A 13,119-nucleotide genomic window follows, 5' to 3' on the forward strand; every position below is an offset into this window, starting at 1 on the left:
TCCAGTACCGCCTTTTTCTCACTACCAGCGAACAAAACCTTGGGTTAATCACTAGTGTAGCATCACTAAGATCACGATTTAGCCTTGGGGTTCCCCATGCGATATAATCTGCAAAAATAATGAATTATTATAAATATTAACAATAATAATCATAATAATAGTAACAAAAACTAAAAAATTATACAATCATTTTTTACTTACATGAATTATAAAAACTACACGCGAGAAATTCTATCAACATGAAAGTTAACATTTTTTCTCACAATAAATAAGTTTATTTTAATTGAGTCTTAAATTTTAAAGCTTTAAAATTAATAAAAATAATTGTATATTGTTGCACTTAAATTGATTCACCGAAATTAGGAAATGATCAACTCATTGACATTAGACGGATTGGAACCCGGAACCTTGCGCTTAAGCCTTAATTTCGGTTAATACGACGCTATATTAGCAGCCAACAATTTTCATAATATCTATCGTCTGTTTATATTTTTCAACAGACTGTTTATTTAGTTTGCTTGAAAACAAATTTTTTGATCATTTAAAAGTTTATATTTTTTACTGAAATTATAATTATACTGTGGTAACTATATTCAAAGTTATTCGATGATTATTTTATAAACAATAAATATATATATTAGTTTGTTCGTATTTATTGATAAATTATATTTATTCCTCCATTGTACTTTTTCATGTCCAATACTAAAAAATGTTACCTTATAGTCTAATTTATTATGAACAAGATCACGTCAACTGGACCCCCTATTTTCCACTTGATCATGAAAATTAAGTTCATGTATTTTTTTTATAAGTACATACCAAGATAAAATGATCCCACAAATGATTTTTAAAAATTTCGATTTTAACAATAATTTTTTTTACAATGAAAATTTTAGGTACTTTTAATTAAAAAATGGATTGTAAATCAACCGCCAAAGTTAAATTAATGGGACTTAAAGGATTTGTTTTTAAAATATTTATATTTTAATAAAATATTAATAACTAAAAATTATTTGTTTATTATCATATTGTTAATTAACTTTTAAGTTAACAAATGAAAATTTCACTGACTTCTCGGTGAAAAAATGAAGTTTTTTTTTATCTGTTTCGTTCGTTATTTATTAAAGTGTAAGATTTCAGAAAAAAATTTCACTGCTCGCGATTTGTTTAAACAATATAAATTTATTTATCACAGCGCGCCGAGCGCCAGGCACTGTCAGAATACCGCGCCGTCGAACGTCAGACTATATTACAGCTTCGATTAATTATAATTAAAAATATAATTCTCCAACAAATTTTATTGTTATTATGATCAATATTATGACTAATAAAATAAGTAAATTCTCTATTATTAGAGAAAATAACTATATATATATATATATATATATATATATATATATATATATACTAGCTGTTACCCGCCCGCTTCGCTGGGCGCTTTAAAAAATTGCATTTTTAGATCTAGACTTGAAATTTAATTAGAGTATTGTTTTGATTTATACAGATTCCAAATGAGTATTGAAATTTTAGTTAAAGTCACTGCAAGTCTCATAAGTAAAGTTGAAATCTGTCTAGCTTCAATTGCAAAGAATTTTTTTGTTATTTAAAATTTTCTCAGTGACATCAATATTTTATAGAAAATAAATTTAGCATGTTTTTTACTAATTCTATTTAAATAAGTAGCCAAATCTATTTTTCACATACCCAGTGTTTGGAAAATGCATTCATTTTAATCAGATACATTCCCGCGATCCGGCAATAAGAACAATTTATAAGTTATGTAATCAGCAAAAATAATATTTATATAAAATTCTTAATCCGTTGACCGAATTACTACATGTAATGTTAAGTTTTGGAAACCTAGAAATTACTTTTTTCCCGCTGCTAAAGAGACGTTTGCTGTAAGGAAATTTTTAGTAAATGTTATTAAATCTCAATAGATATGGTTGAAGTTTCATGTTTCAAAAAGTTCTAGTTTATAAACAACAACATTTTCAGTAGATTTCATAGATATTTAACTATTTTATTTCATGAAACCAATTAATTTTCAGATAATTATCATAACCAAACATACGATCAGCATATAAACATAAATTTTCGACACTTAGTTCACCAAAAATAATAAGCTTCTTTTTCTTAAACTTTTTTTAAATGACGTTAAATCAATTAAATATCAAGGTTATGTAATAAAAACAAAAGAAAATCGTATTAAAAACAAATGAATAAAAAATGAGAGTCTTTTGTTTTTCTTAGCGGGAAAAAATGTATGTAAAAGTAAATCGTAAAAAAAATGACAAATGGTTGATGAAATCCAAAAAATAAGTAACCCATAACCATCTACGGAAAATTCTGCGTCGAATGGTAGCAGTCCCATCCCGATAGCTTCAGTAGTTTTGACGTCAACTTTAGTCAAAGAAACCTTATTTCGCTTATATATATTACACTCACGCATCCGCCCACGCATCCACCCACGCGTTGGTAGATGGAACTAAATTCTCAAAAAAAAAAACGTAATACCCTTCATGCCTAAATGAAATAATTAGTGAAATTTTCCACCCACGCATCCGCCCATGCTTCTGCCCACGCATCCGCCCACGCGATGGTAGATAGAACTAAATTCTCAAAAAAACGTAATACCCTTCCGATAAAAAAACAAATGAATTAAAGAAAAATGCTCGTCTTTTGTTTTTATGGGCGGGAAAAATGTTTATCTAAGTTAAATAGAAATAAAATGGTGAAGGATTTATGGAATTCGAAAAATAAGTAGCCCATAACCATCTACAATTCATTCCGCGTCGAATGGTCCTAGTCCCATGTCAATATGTTCAGTAGTTTTTGCGTGATTGACGGTCTACGAAACCCACTTTCCCTATATATATATAGATTAGCATCGTTAGGATTGATACCATTGATTTCGATATTGTCTTGATTATGGAGATTATTTTCTACTATTGTCTCATCAACGGATCCTCGCAATCGTATTAGCCTCATTCTTTTTGCAATAGTTGTAGATCGGCCTAGTTGCAACTTTTTTTTTGGCATGATGGGATTCTGTGAATGCATATAAAAAATTTTTAATAAATTAAAAAATCCATGAAGTCACCAATAACAAATATATTTTATTAAAATAAAATATATAATCAACGTGAATATATTAATTATACTAACTTTTATAAGTTGGAGGCCCTCTTCTTCATTCAACTAACTAACAAATACTAAACGTATCATAACCAATAAATACTAAAAAAAACACAATCGATTAAATGACACACAGAATCTTTTTTGTTTTGAAACAAAAGATAGCGTAAATAAATGACATCTTTACATAACCTTTGAAAGATGAATAATTTTTAAACAAAAGATAGTAGCATAAATGAATGCCATATTTACATAACCTAGAAATGAATTAACAAAACCGTTGCTATAGACAACGGTCTAATAATTCATGTCACAACCTTGTGGATGCGTGGGTAGATGCGTGGGAGTGCTTAGGTGGATGCGTGGGTGGATGTGTGGGAGTGCGTGGGTGAATGCGTGGGAGGGTGTGTGGAAACGCGTTTATAAGCATTGAAGTGAAGTTAGACATTTTGCCGGTCCTTGTGCGCTCGAATATGAAGAATAAGTGATGTTCATTTGTTTTCGTAGCAGAAACAAATGACTATCCACATAAATTTGAAAAAAAAATGGTAAAGGGTTGATGGAATTCAAAAAATGAATAGCCTAAAACCTTCTACAATTAATTCCGCGTCGAATGGTCATAGTCTCATGCCGATCGGTCCAGTAGTTTTCAAGTTTATCGATAACAAAGAAAAAAAAAGTTGCTTATATATATATAGATATATATATATATATATATATATATATATATATATATATATATTTATATATATTATATATATTAGGGTGTGCCAAAATGTAATTCCCGTGGAGAACCTTTTAAAATCGGAATTTTGAGTTCCGCTTTCAAATGGGGCTGTGTTTGGGCATTCCCTGAGATATTTTGGGGTGAGACGAAGTATTTGATTTTCATAGAATTTTTTAACAGAAGCTTAGTTTAGGCATTTCCGGTGAAAATTCAAAATTTGGCCGGAAGTGCCCAATTAAATCTCTTGTTAAAAATCCTATAAATAATCAAATGAATCCTCTCACTCCGAAATACCACAGGAAATGCCCAAACACAGCTGCTGTTAAAAGTGGAACTTAAAATTCAAATTTTAAAAGGTTCTCCTCGGAAGTTACATTTTGGCACACCCTAATATATATATATATATATATATATATATATTATTTTTGTTTTTGATCTTGAAATGTTTTACATTGGATCTGACAGACAGTATCGAATACTCATTTGAGAAAAAAAATTATTATCGAAATTCAAGAAAATTTTGTGTAATTGTGTTAAAATCAATCAGGTGCTAATTGAAATATTTCATTATAATAACGTTTTAGTAATAATTTTCATCAAAACGGTCCAAACTGTAACAGTTCATTCAAATAAGCTTGAAATTTTTTAATTTAAGACGTGTGTACAGGAAAACGTCTGTCTGGTCCGCTAGTAATCATATAATAATATATATTAGTATATTATTATATTATTAATAATAATACAATAATAATATAATAATGTTTCGGAAGGTAAAAAAGGTTTTATTAATCAAGTTTAAAAAAAAAAAAAAATAAAGTTAACAAATGTCTACAAAATTTAATATTTATTACTAGTTCGTTTTTTCCATTATTCTTTAATAATAGAGAATTTACTTATTTTATTAGTCATAATATTGATCATAATAATAATAATAATAAAATTTGTTTGATAATTATATTTTTAATTGTTATTTTTAATTATAATTAATCGAAGCTGTAACATAGTCTGACGTTCGACGGTGCGGTATTCTGACAGCGCCTGGCGCTCGGCGCGCTGTGATAAATAAATTTATATTGTTTAAACAAATCGCGAGCAGTGAAATTTTTTTCTGAAATTTTAAACTTTAATAAATAACGCATGTAACCGATAAAAAAAAACTTCATTTTTTCATCGAGAAGTCAGTGAAGTTTTCATTTATTAACTTAAAAGTTAATTAACAATATGATAATAAACAAATAATATTTAGTTATTAATATTTTATTAAAATATAAATATTTTAAAAACCAATCCTTCAAGTCCCATTAATTTAACTTTGACGGTTGATTTACAATCCATTTTTTAATAAAAAGTACCTAAAATTTTCATTGTAAAAAAAATTATTGTTAAAATTGAAATTTTTAAAAATCGTTTGGGGGATCATTTTATCTTGGTATGTACTTGTAAAAAAAATACATGAACTTAATTTTCATGATCAAGTGGAAAATAGGGGGTCCAGTTGACGTGATCTTGCTCTTATATGAAAATTACATATTTTCACGTCAGTTTTCCACAACGGAAATTAATTTATATTAACAAATAATTAATCCAAAATTGATTAATTCGTTTTATTAATATCTAGAATAAAGATAAATTAATTATTGCATACAATTGAGGGTATAATAGTGTTGTCGGTAAATTTAGGAAGAAAATAAAATGAGCGTTTAAGTACAAGGTGTTTATTGCCCTCGCGTCGTCTCTTATTTACGAGTTAATCCACAACTATTAACAAATAACACATCTTAACGCTTTAATATCAAGAAGTATCCATGAAATTTTTAATAAAAAATGTAAAACTAAAAAAATTCAAATTAGATGCACACACTTTCTTGCGATAACTAGAGCGTTTTATTTTTTCTCCACAAGATCATATAGTTTCTTTTCAAGAAATAAAACCAGACAACATATATATAAATATATAGATGGATATTTCTAAAAATCCGGACGTTATCATTACCATTAAAATTTCACTTGCACAGGAAGAAATTACCATTCCTATAACTCTTATGCTTTTTTTCCTTCATCCGCAAAGAAATAAATACTTAAAATGTATGTCGCTAAGCGTTAGATGGTTGGTTTGTGCTAAATTTCTGCATGAATTATCAGTTATAACTTATTAGATTTAGATTTATATCGAAAATGTAATAAATAAATAAAGTAAAGATAGACTTTGAAAAGTGCTGATAAAATAATATTTTTCTCTGCGCACTTTCTTGGCTTTCTTGTCGCGTGAAATTAGAAATTGTGGATCGTGGCATCATTAGTTATTCTCGCGACATTGTTACGGTATTTTTTACAATCCACAGGTACAATGACCTTGTACAGAATACAAATAATGTTTAAATATATATTATACTGAGCTCGTTGTTGAGGAAAGTAGTGAGAAAAAAAATTAATGACTAAGAAACAGTGAAGGTGATGCATAAATAGTAAAAGTGTCGCGCCTTACTTGTTTTATTTTTTTTTAAACATTTTCTTTGTTGTCTTTATTAATATTTTTATTGTAAATAATAGAGATTATGATTTCACTTTTAGTTTACGGAAATTAATATTTTTATTCCTTTAGAGTATTTTATTTAAAAAATTAAAAAAAAAAAAAACAAATTCAAAATGTAAAGTATTTAAAGTAATATTGAGGCTTTGAAAAATTTTTGAAACGTTTTTGTTATAGATTGCAAAGGCTGAAAACATTTCAAAATTAATTACTACAAGTCATAAATAAAAGTAAAGTAGTGTATTAAAAAACTAATATAACGACAATTTACAGTTTAGTTTTTAATGTAATAATCACAATTGTAAACAATCGATAGGTTTACATTCTAAAATTGACATGAAAATAAATTTACGTAACTCATTAAAACACACAAATAAAAAAGAAAAAAAAATTACATAATGCATAATAAATAAACCCATAAATAAAATATAAAATATAAATTAGATAATTCTTGATATAAATATTTTATATCTAGCAGACAATACTCTGTAATAATCATACCGCGTGACGCTGAAATGAATTCACTCAAATGAAATTTCGTCTTCCTCGTTTCTTCTCTTTCTTCGAGCAGTATATATATATGTATATGTTTTATCCATTTTTTTTCTTAGCTGCACTACTGTTTATATGCTCAGAATTAAGTGTAATATAAGAGTACATGCTTACTGTGTTTTTTATTTATAATTAAACATGTAGTTTTAAATTGTAAGCACGTTTATTGTGTTTCACCAAGCGAAAATTCACTTTTCTTTTTTACATACATAAGTACTTGGGTTTTAAATTAAATAATTTCGTGCAAGAAATTTATTGTCATCACAATTTTTTAATTCTTGCATCAGTACTTATTTTTTATAAAATTTTTCTCTAATTATCATTATTATTTAATTTTTTTTCTTTTAGTGAGAATAATAATAATAATAATAAACTTATAATATTAAGTACAATATTTATCAAAATTTATGCATCATAGATTCTTATTCTCTTTATTAATTACCAAGAATAACTGTAAAAAAATTTTGATAAAATTGCACTTATGGTTTTGTTGATCTTTTATATTTTTTTAAAAATAATTTTTATCGTAAAAAAAGTTAAAATTATTATTGATGGAGTCAGGATTATAAATAAAATCATTAGAAATTAAATGATTTATTTTTTTCTTAAAAGGTAAAAATGATAATATTTAAAAGTCTAAATATTATATTAATTATTATTTCAGATTTTTTTTTTAATTTTCTACAAAATTTTTGCACTTGAATTTTGAACAGTAATTATCAAGAATTTTTTGGAATTATTATTTTTATGTTTATTATTCATATTATCATCATATATGACTAATCATCTAAAAACTTTTCATCCCAATTACCCAAAAAAACTTATGATTAATTCCGAAACAATTAATAAAATAAATAATAACAATCTCTAAATCAAAATTATTATTTTTATTCATATTTTTTTTTTATTTCTATAATATTAACACGTGATACAATTGGGTTTTTGAAAAAAAATTTTTTTTTGTGATAAATGGAAAGATCATATATAAGTTTTATAACAAAACTATTTTTTTTTTTTGGCAATAATTCAAAAGTTATTTCAAAATAAAAATTAATTTTTGAATCCAGTACCGAAGACACGCCGACAACTTCCGAACAAACCCGAGCGCGTGTGACGTCATAATGTTAGTTTTTCACTCATTGCAGTTGATAGAAAAATAATAAATACAATGTTTTGATCTATTTAATTTTGTTGTCATTGTTAAATATTTAAATTTATATTAAAAATGTCGAACCTAAAAAGTTATCGTTCTTGTTTTGTACCATTATGTACGAATACTACAAAAGCCACTCCTGACAAAATGTTTTTAAATGTGACCCAAGATGACAAACGTCGAAATAAATGGTTTCAAGCAGTGCACCGTGATAATCCCAAATCAAAATCGAATTTTTTTTGTTGTGAAGATCATTTCGATGTAAGTATTTCTTAATATCATTGTTATTAATTATTAGTTATCTAAGTATACAAATCAAATAATTATTATATATTTAAGTAAAGTTCAGTGAATAAATTTTTTTAACTGGACTCCAAATCATAACCTTTAAAATCATAGCATTAAAAAAATTTTTTATTAATAATTTAAAGTGCTTAAATAATAAGTTCATGTATCTTTATCTAATGATTGGGATTAAATTTGATATATTTATAATTTTATAACGTTCGAGGTTATGTATTTAACTATTAGATTAAATTTTTTCAATTTTATGTTATGATGGTTTTTCTGTTGTTATAATAACATATAAATAATTCTTATGATTTCTGTTTTTTTTTTTTTTTCCAGCTGAAAGATGACATGGAAAATTATATTTATTATACAACGATAGGAGGTAAAGCAAAGATTAAAATTGATGTGGTACCACACAAGTTGGACTGTCAACCTAATCGTAAAAGACAAGGCACTACAACGGTTCTTAGACCAGCTGCAGAAAAACGACGGAGACAACAAATTATTCAAGAAATTTTAAATGAACCTTCAGAAAATATGGAAATTGGTAATCTTTCAGAACCAAATATTGATGCCGTATCAGCCTATACTGTTGAAAATATTGGAGTAGATTTTGCTCCTTCAAATGTAACACCTGGCCAAAAGGTCACTGTTGAAACACAAACTAATATTAACCACCGTACTGTTGCTATACAAGTAAATAGTCGTCCTAAGTATCGTAGCGTATCAGTTCAATGTAAAATTTTATCAATCGGAATCGATGAATCCTGCTCATCAATTAAAACTGGTAGCATTAGTACTGCAACATCTCCAATAAAACCATTGCGTCAAAAATTACATCCAAATTTATTGGAAGATACTCAGAAAAGTTTGTCATCTAGTAGTTTTACAAATTCAAATAATTCACAAGATAATTATGAACCTTCCGAAAACACCGGCTCAAGTACTATGGATTCTAGCAGCCTTCAATCTCCTGTGAAAAAATTTGAAATTTTGAAAGTCACAAATTACTTAATTAACGATAATTTAAAAGCGTATACTGGTGTTCCTCAAGAATGGGATGTGATGCTAGAACGTATTAGTGTAATATCTAGTATTGATATTACCAATATAAAATTATCTTTGATGAAAATACGACGCCAAGATACTTTGGAAAGATTAAGTGAACAGTTTGGAATGAGTGTCAGCAATGCTAGTATTATTTTTAATAAAACAGTTCCTGTATTGGCACATTTATTAAAAAAACTCGTTTATATGCCGAAGTCTAGTAACATAAAAAAAATACTACCAATACCATTTAGAACTTCATATAATCATGTGATTGCTATTATTGATGCATTTGAGATACAAATTGAAAAACCAAGTGATCCAGAGTACCAATCTTTAACTTGGTCAGAGTATAAAAAATGTAATACTTTAAAATATTTAATATCTTGTACACCAGATGGCTTTATAAACTTTATATCAAAAGGATTTGGAGGTCGAATTTCAGATGAACTATTATTCCAAGAAAGCGGATTATTGGAAGAGCTACCCGAGGCTTGTGCTGTCATGGCCGATCGAGGATTCAAACACATTGTTCAACTTCTTGACGATAAAAATATTGAATTAATTCTACCATCTTCAGTTAATTCTGGAGTAAAATTATCACAATCTGACGTCTTACAAGGCAAACAAATCGCTTCTCTACGTATTCATATAGAACGCGTTATCGGAAGAATAAGAGAGTTTGATTTTCTAAAACCTCATGCGGTTGTTAATCATAATATGTTACCTTTAACAGATAATGTTGTTGCCATTGCTGCAGCACTTGTAAATTTACAAGCGCCTATACCCTGATAGCCACAGTTTCAGACCAACCAAGTTGGTGTCAGATAGTTGCCACCAACTTAGCGACAACTTGCGGTCAACTTCCGAATTTGTAACTGTTGGCGCCAAGTTGGCTACAAGTTTCTGAGAAAAAAGAGACCAATCTACTGCCGCAATATGTCGCCAAATTTCTTGAGAAACTTATCGTCAACTTGGTGTGAAAAAGTTTCAGAGCAACTTTGGCCGACAACTTGGTGAACAAGTTGACACCAACCGAGTTACTTTCCAAGAGTTGCCGCCAAGTTGGTGACAAGTTGCGGCAGTAGATTGACAGAAAGTTGCGGCCAACTTGGCTATCAGGGTAATTTCTACTTAAGTTTAAGAATATTTGTATTATAAAATAAATTACTAGGTGTCTGTTTTATTTAAACTAATATATTTATTATTTATTGTACTTGTAAAAAAACATCAAAATATAATTAATAACATTAATTAACTTTGTACAGATTTTAATAATTTTGGAAATATATTTTTGGACCAAAATACTTGACTATTTTTAATTAGAGCTTGTGTATGTGCATAATCATATTTTAATTTTTTAATGTAAATAGTTTTATTTTCTTCAAAATGTGGATCAGCAACACAAAAGATACCTTCTTTTTTACCAGTCAATAACATTTGTAGTTGCATTTGTGCATTACACTTCAAGCTAACTTTACCTTTTGGTAGAAAAATATCCAATGATTTATGACTGGTGGTACATTTCACTTCAACAATGGCATTGCTTGTCATTACATCAGGAGATGCTGCAAAAATCGGATGACTAGGTATAAGATACATCCCCGGACGCGTTATTTGTACTCTTAATTCTTTCTCAAGATCTTCGATTACATCTTTTTCTAACTCTTTTCCTCATGTCATAGCACTTGTCTCATGAACTTTACTTGCACCAATGATTTGTTGAACTAGCGAACCATTATTAGTTTTACAATGAGCAGCTTCATAAAATTTTGATGCAGTAATGCGTCCATAACGAAGTTCATGCCAAATTGCACATTCACTTTGTTGTTTGGTTAGCTGTTCAGCTTCTTCACACACAGCTTCTGCCATTTCAGTTTTAGCGAATTCCAAAAATTTCTCTACTCGCAAATCAGTATTTTGATTAAAATCTAAAATTAGTCGATGTAACGATAAATTGTAAGCTTTTTTGGATTTTAAATCAAAATTTAATTGCCTAATTTGAGAATTTATTTGTTGATTTTTGGCAAATTCAACAACTTCTTGTAAAAATGTACTATTATCCGAAAAATTTTCAACAGGAGTAGTAGATGTTTTTTTTTGTCAGTTTTTCTGTTTCAATATATTTTATAACTGTACCAATGCCTGATAATCGAGATTTTTTCCAATAGCAAGCGACTTCTGTTGGTATCGGATCTTCACTTCTACGATAGGTTCACATAAGTAATGCTAATGCATGTTTGCAACCACCTGTAGACACAATATAAAAGATTATTATTGCTTACAACATCAAAAAACTTAAATTTAATAGGACTATAAATTACCTGCTGAAGCTGCACAGTCATGGTATTGAACATCCTGAATTTTTCTTGACTTTTCATTAATAGTTAAAGTAACTGAATAAGCTTTACTCCGAACTCGGTGTTCTGGACATACCCGTCCTTTTACAATGCAAATATTATTTTTACGACTTAGTTGAACATAACCTATAGCTTTGTCGCCGTAACTCTCACGCGATGCTCTACAATTTATGAAATAAATAATTATATTTAATATAATGAAGAATAAATACTTAAATATTTTCATTTATTATATTATTTTTTAACAGACTTACCTTGATGCATTGGCACCTCGAACTTCAACAGAATTAAACCGAACGTCATTTTTTAAAAAATCAGTGATCATAAATATATCAACATCAGGAATATTATCAGACTTTGCCTTAATAAATCCTTTATCACACATAGCTAATCGGAACCAACTAACAACTCGTATTTTAGCCATAAATTTTCAATATTATTGTCTAGTCACGTGGAATAGCCGTAAACGCTGTACTGTTATTAAACAGCTATAACATTATGACGTCACAACTATGGTGACCAATCATGGCGCGTTTATAGTCACGTGATTTTTATTTAAATTTCATCAATTTTTAATTGCTTATAATTAATTGAAAAAATTTTTTTTTGAAGTTTTTTGCATTAAATATCAATATTATTAATAATAAAGTTTTAAAATACATAAAAAAAAATCAATAATTTTTTTTTTTTTCAAAAACCCAATTGACTCATATTTTGTAATTTATATTTACAATGAGCAAAACAATTACGCGGCCTTGACACGTTTAAAAATTCGGATACAATTTAAGTGGTTCTTATTTTTTTTCATAGCCATACATCTATAAATACATATTATACACCGATACATATATACATCTATGTATTTATAAATATATATCTATAAAATCATATATATATAAAAGTACGAAAAGAGTTTACACAATCAATTGGGGCGTTGTACATTCTACTCATTCTATAAACAGTACGTAGAGGTAACATAACAATGTAATGGTACATTTTAAAATGCCTTTCCAACTCGACGACGACGTCGGCTCAGACTACGACGATGACGATGACGATAGTCTAATAAGTATAACGGTTGCTAGCTATAGATATACACCATTGTTTAACTAAATCTTTATTTTATTTTTAAATTTATTATTTTTCTTTCTATTTATTTATTTTATTTTATTTTATACTAGAAGGCAGAAAGCGAACGCCACGCCTAACCGTGGCCTCACGTGGTGCACGTTTTATACACACCCTTCACCATACTCGTGATATACACATACCTCACATAATAATACTATCGCTAAATTCAATATAATAATAAAGACACGTG

At 27.9% G+C, this 13,119-nt stretch overlaps 2 protein-coding genes across 2 annotated transcripts in view; one reads left to right on the forward strand and one right to left on the reverse strand.

Moving 5' to 3' along the window:
• LOC123271833 (N-alpha-acetyltransferase 15, NatA auxiliary subunit) overlaps window positions 1–13,119 on the forward strand; it is a 32,146-nt gene that overhangs the window by 15,560 nt on the left and 3,467 nt on the right. The gene's annotated exons all lie outside the window — the stretch shown is intronic.
• On the reverse strand, window positions 10,708–12,358 carry LOC123271926. Its single transcript, XM_044738485.1, has 3 exons — window positions 12,053–12,358; window positions 11,763–11,959; window positions 10,708–11,688 (listed from the first exon to the last, which is right to left on the reverse strand). The coding sequence occupies exons 1-3, from the start codon at window positions 12,220–12,222 to the stop codon at window positions 11,654–11,656; spliced, it is 402 nt and encodes a 133-aa protein (XP_044594420.1). The 5' UTR covers window positions 12,223–12,358; the 3' UTR covers window positions 10,708–11,653.

Source organism: Cotesia glomerata, linkage group LG9 (genome assembly GCF_020080835.1).
Source record: "Cotesia glomerata isolate CgM1 linkage group LG9, MPM_Cglom_v2.3, whole genome shotgun sequence".
Classification (NCBI taxonomy): Eukaryota; Metazoa; Arthropoda; class Insecta; order Hymenoptera; family Braconidae; genus Cotesia; species Cotesia glomerata.

Bases quoted from the DNA above. Each gene is read 5' to 3' on its own strand.
- LOC123271926 (XM_044738485.1), bottom strand. From the start codon at position 12,222: ATGGCTAAAATACGAGTTGTTAGTTGGTTCCGATTAGCTATGTGTGAT. The intron at 11,960-12,052 runs GTAAGTCTGTTA...CATAAATTGTAG, and splicing joins CGAGGTGCCAATGCATCAAG to AGCATCGCGTGAGAGTTACG. The intron at 11,689-11,762 runs GTAATTTATAGT...TTGTGTCTACAG, and splicing joins TGACTGTGCAGCTTCAGCAG to GTGGTTGCAAACATGCATTA.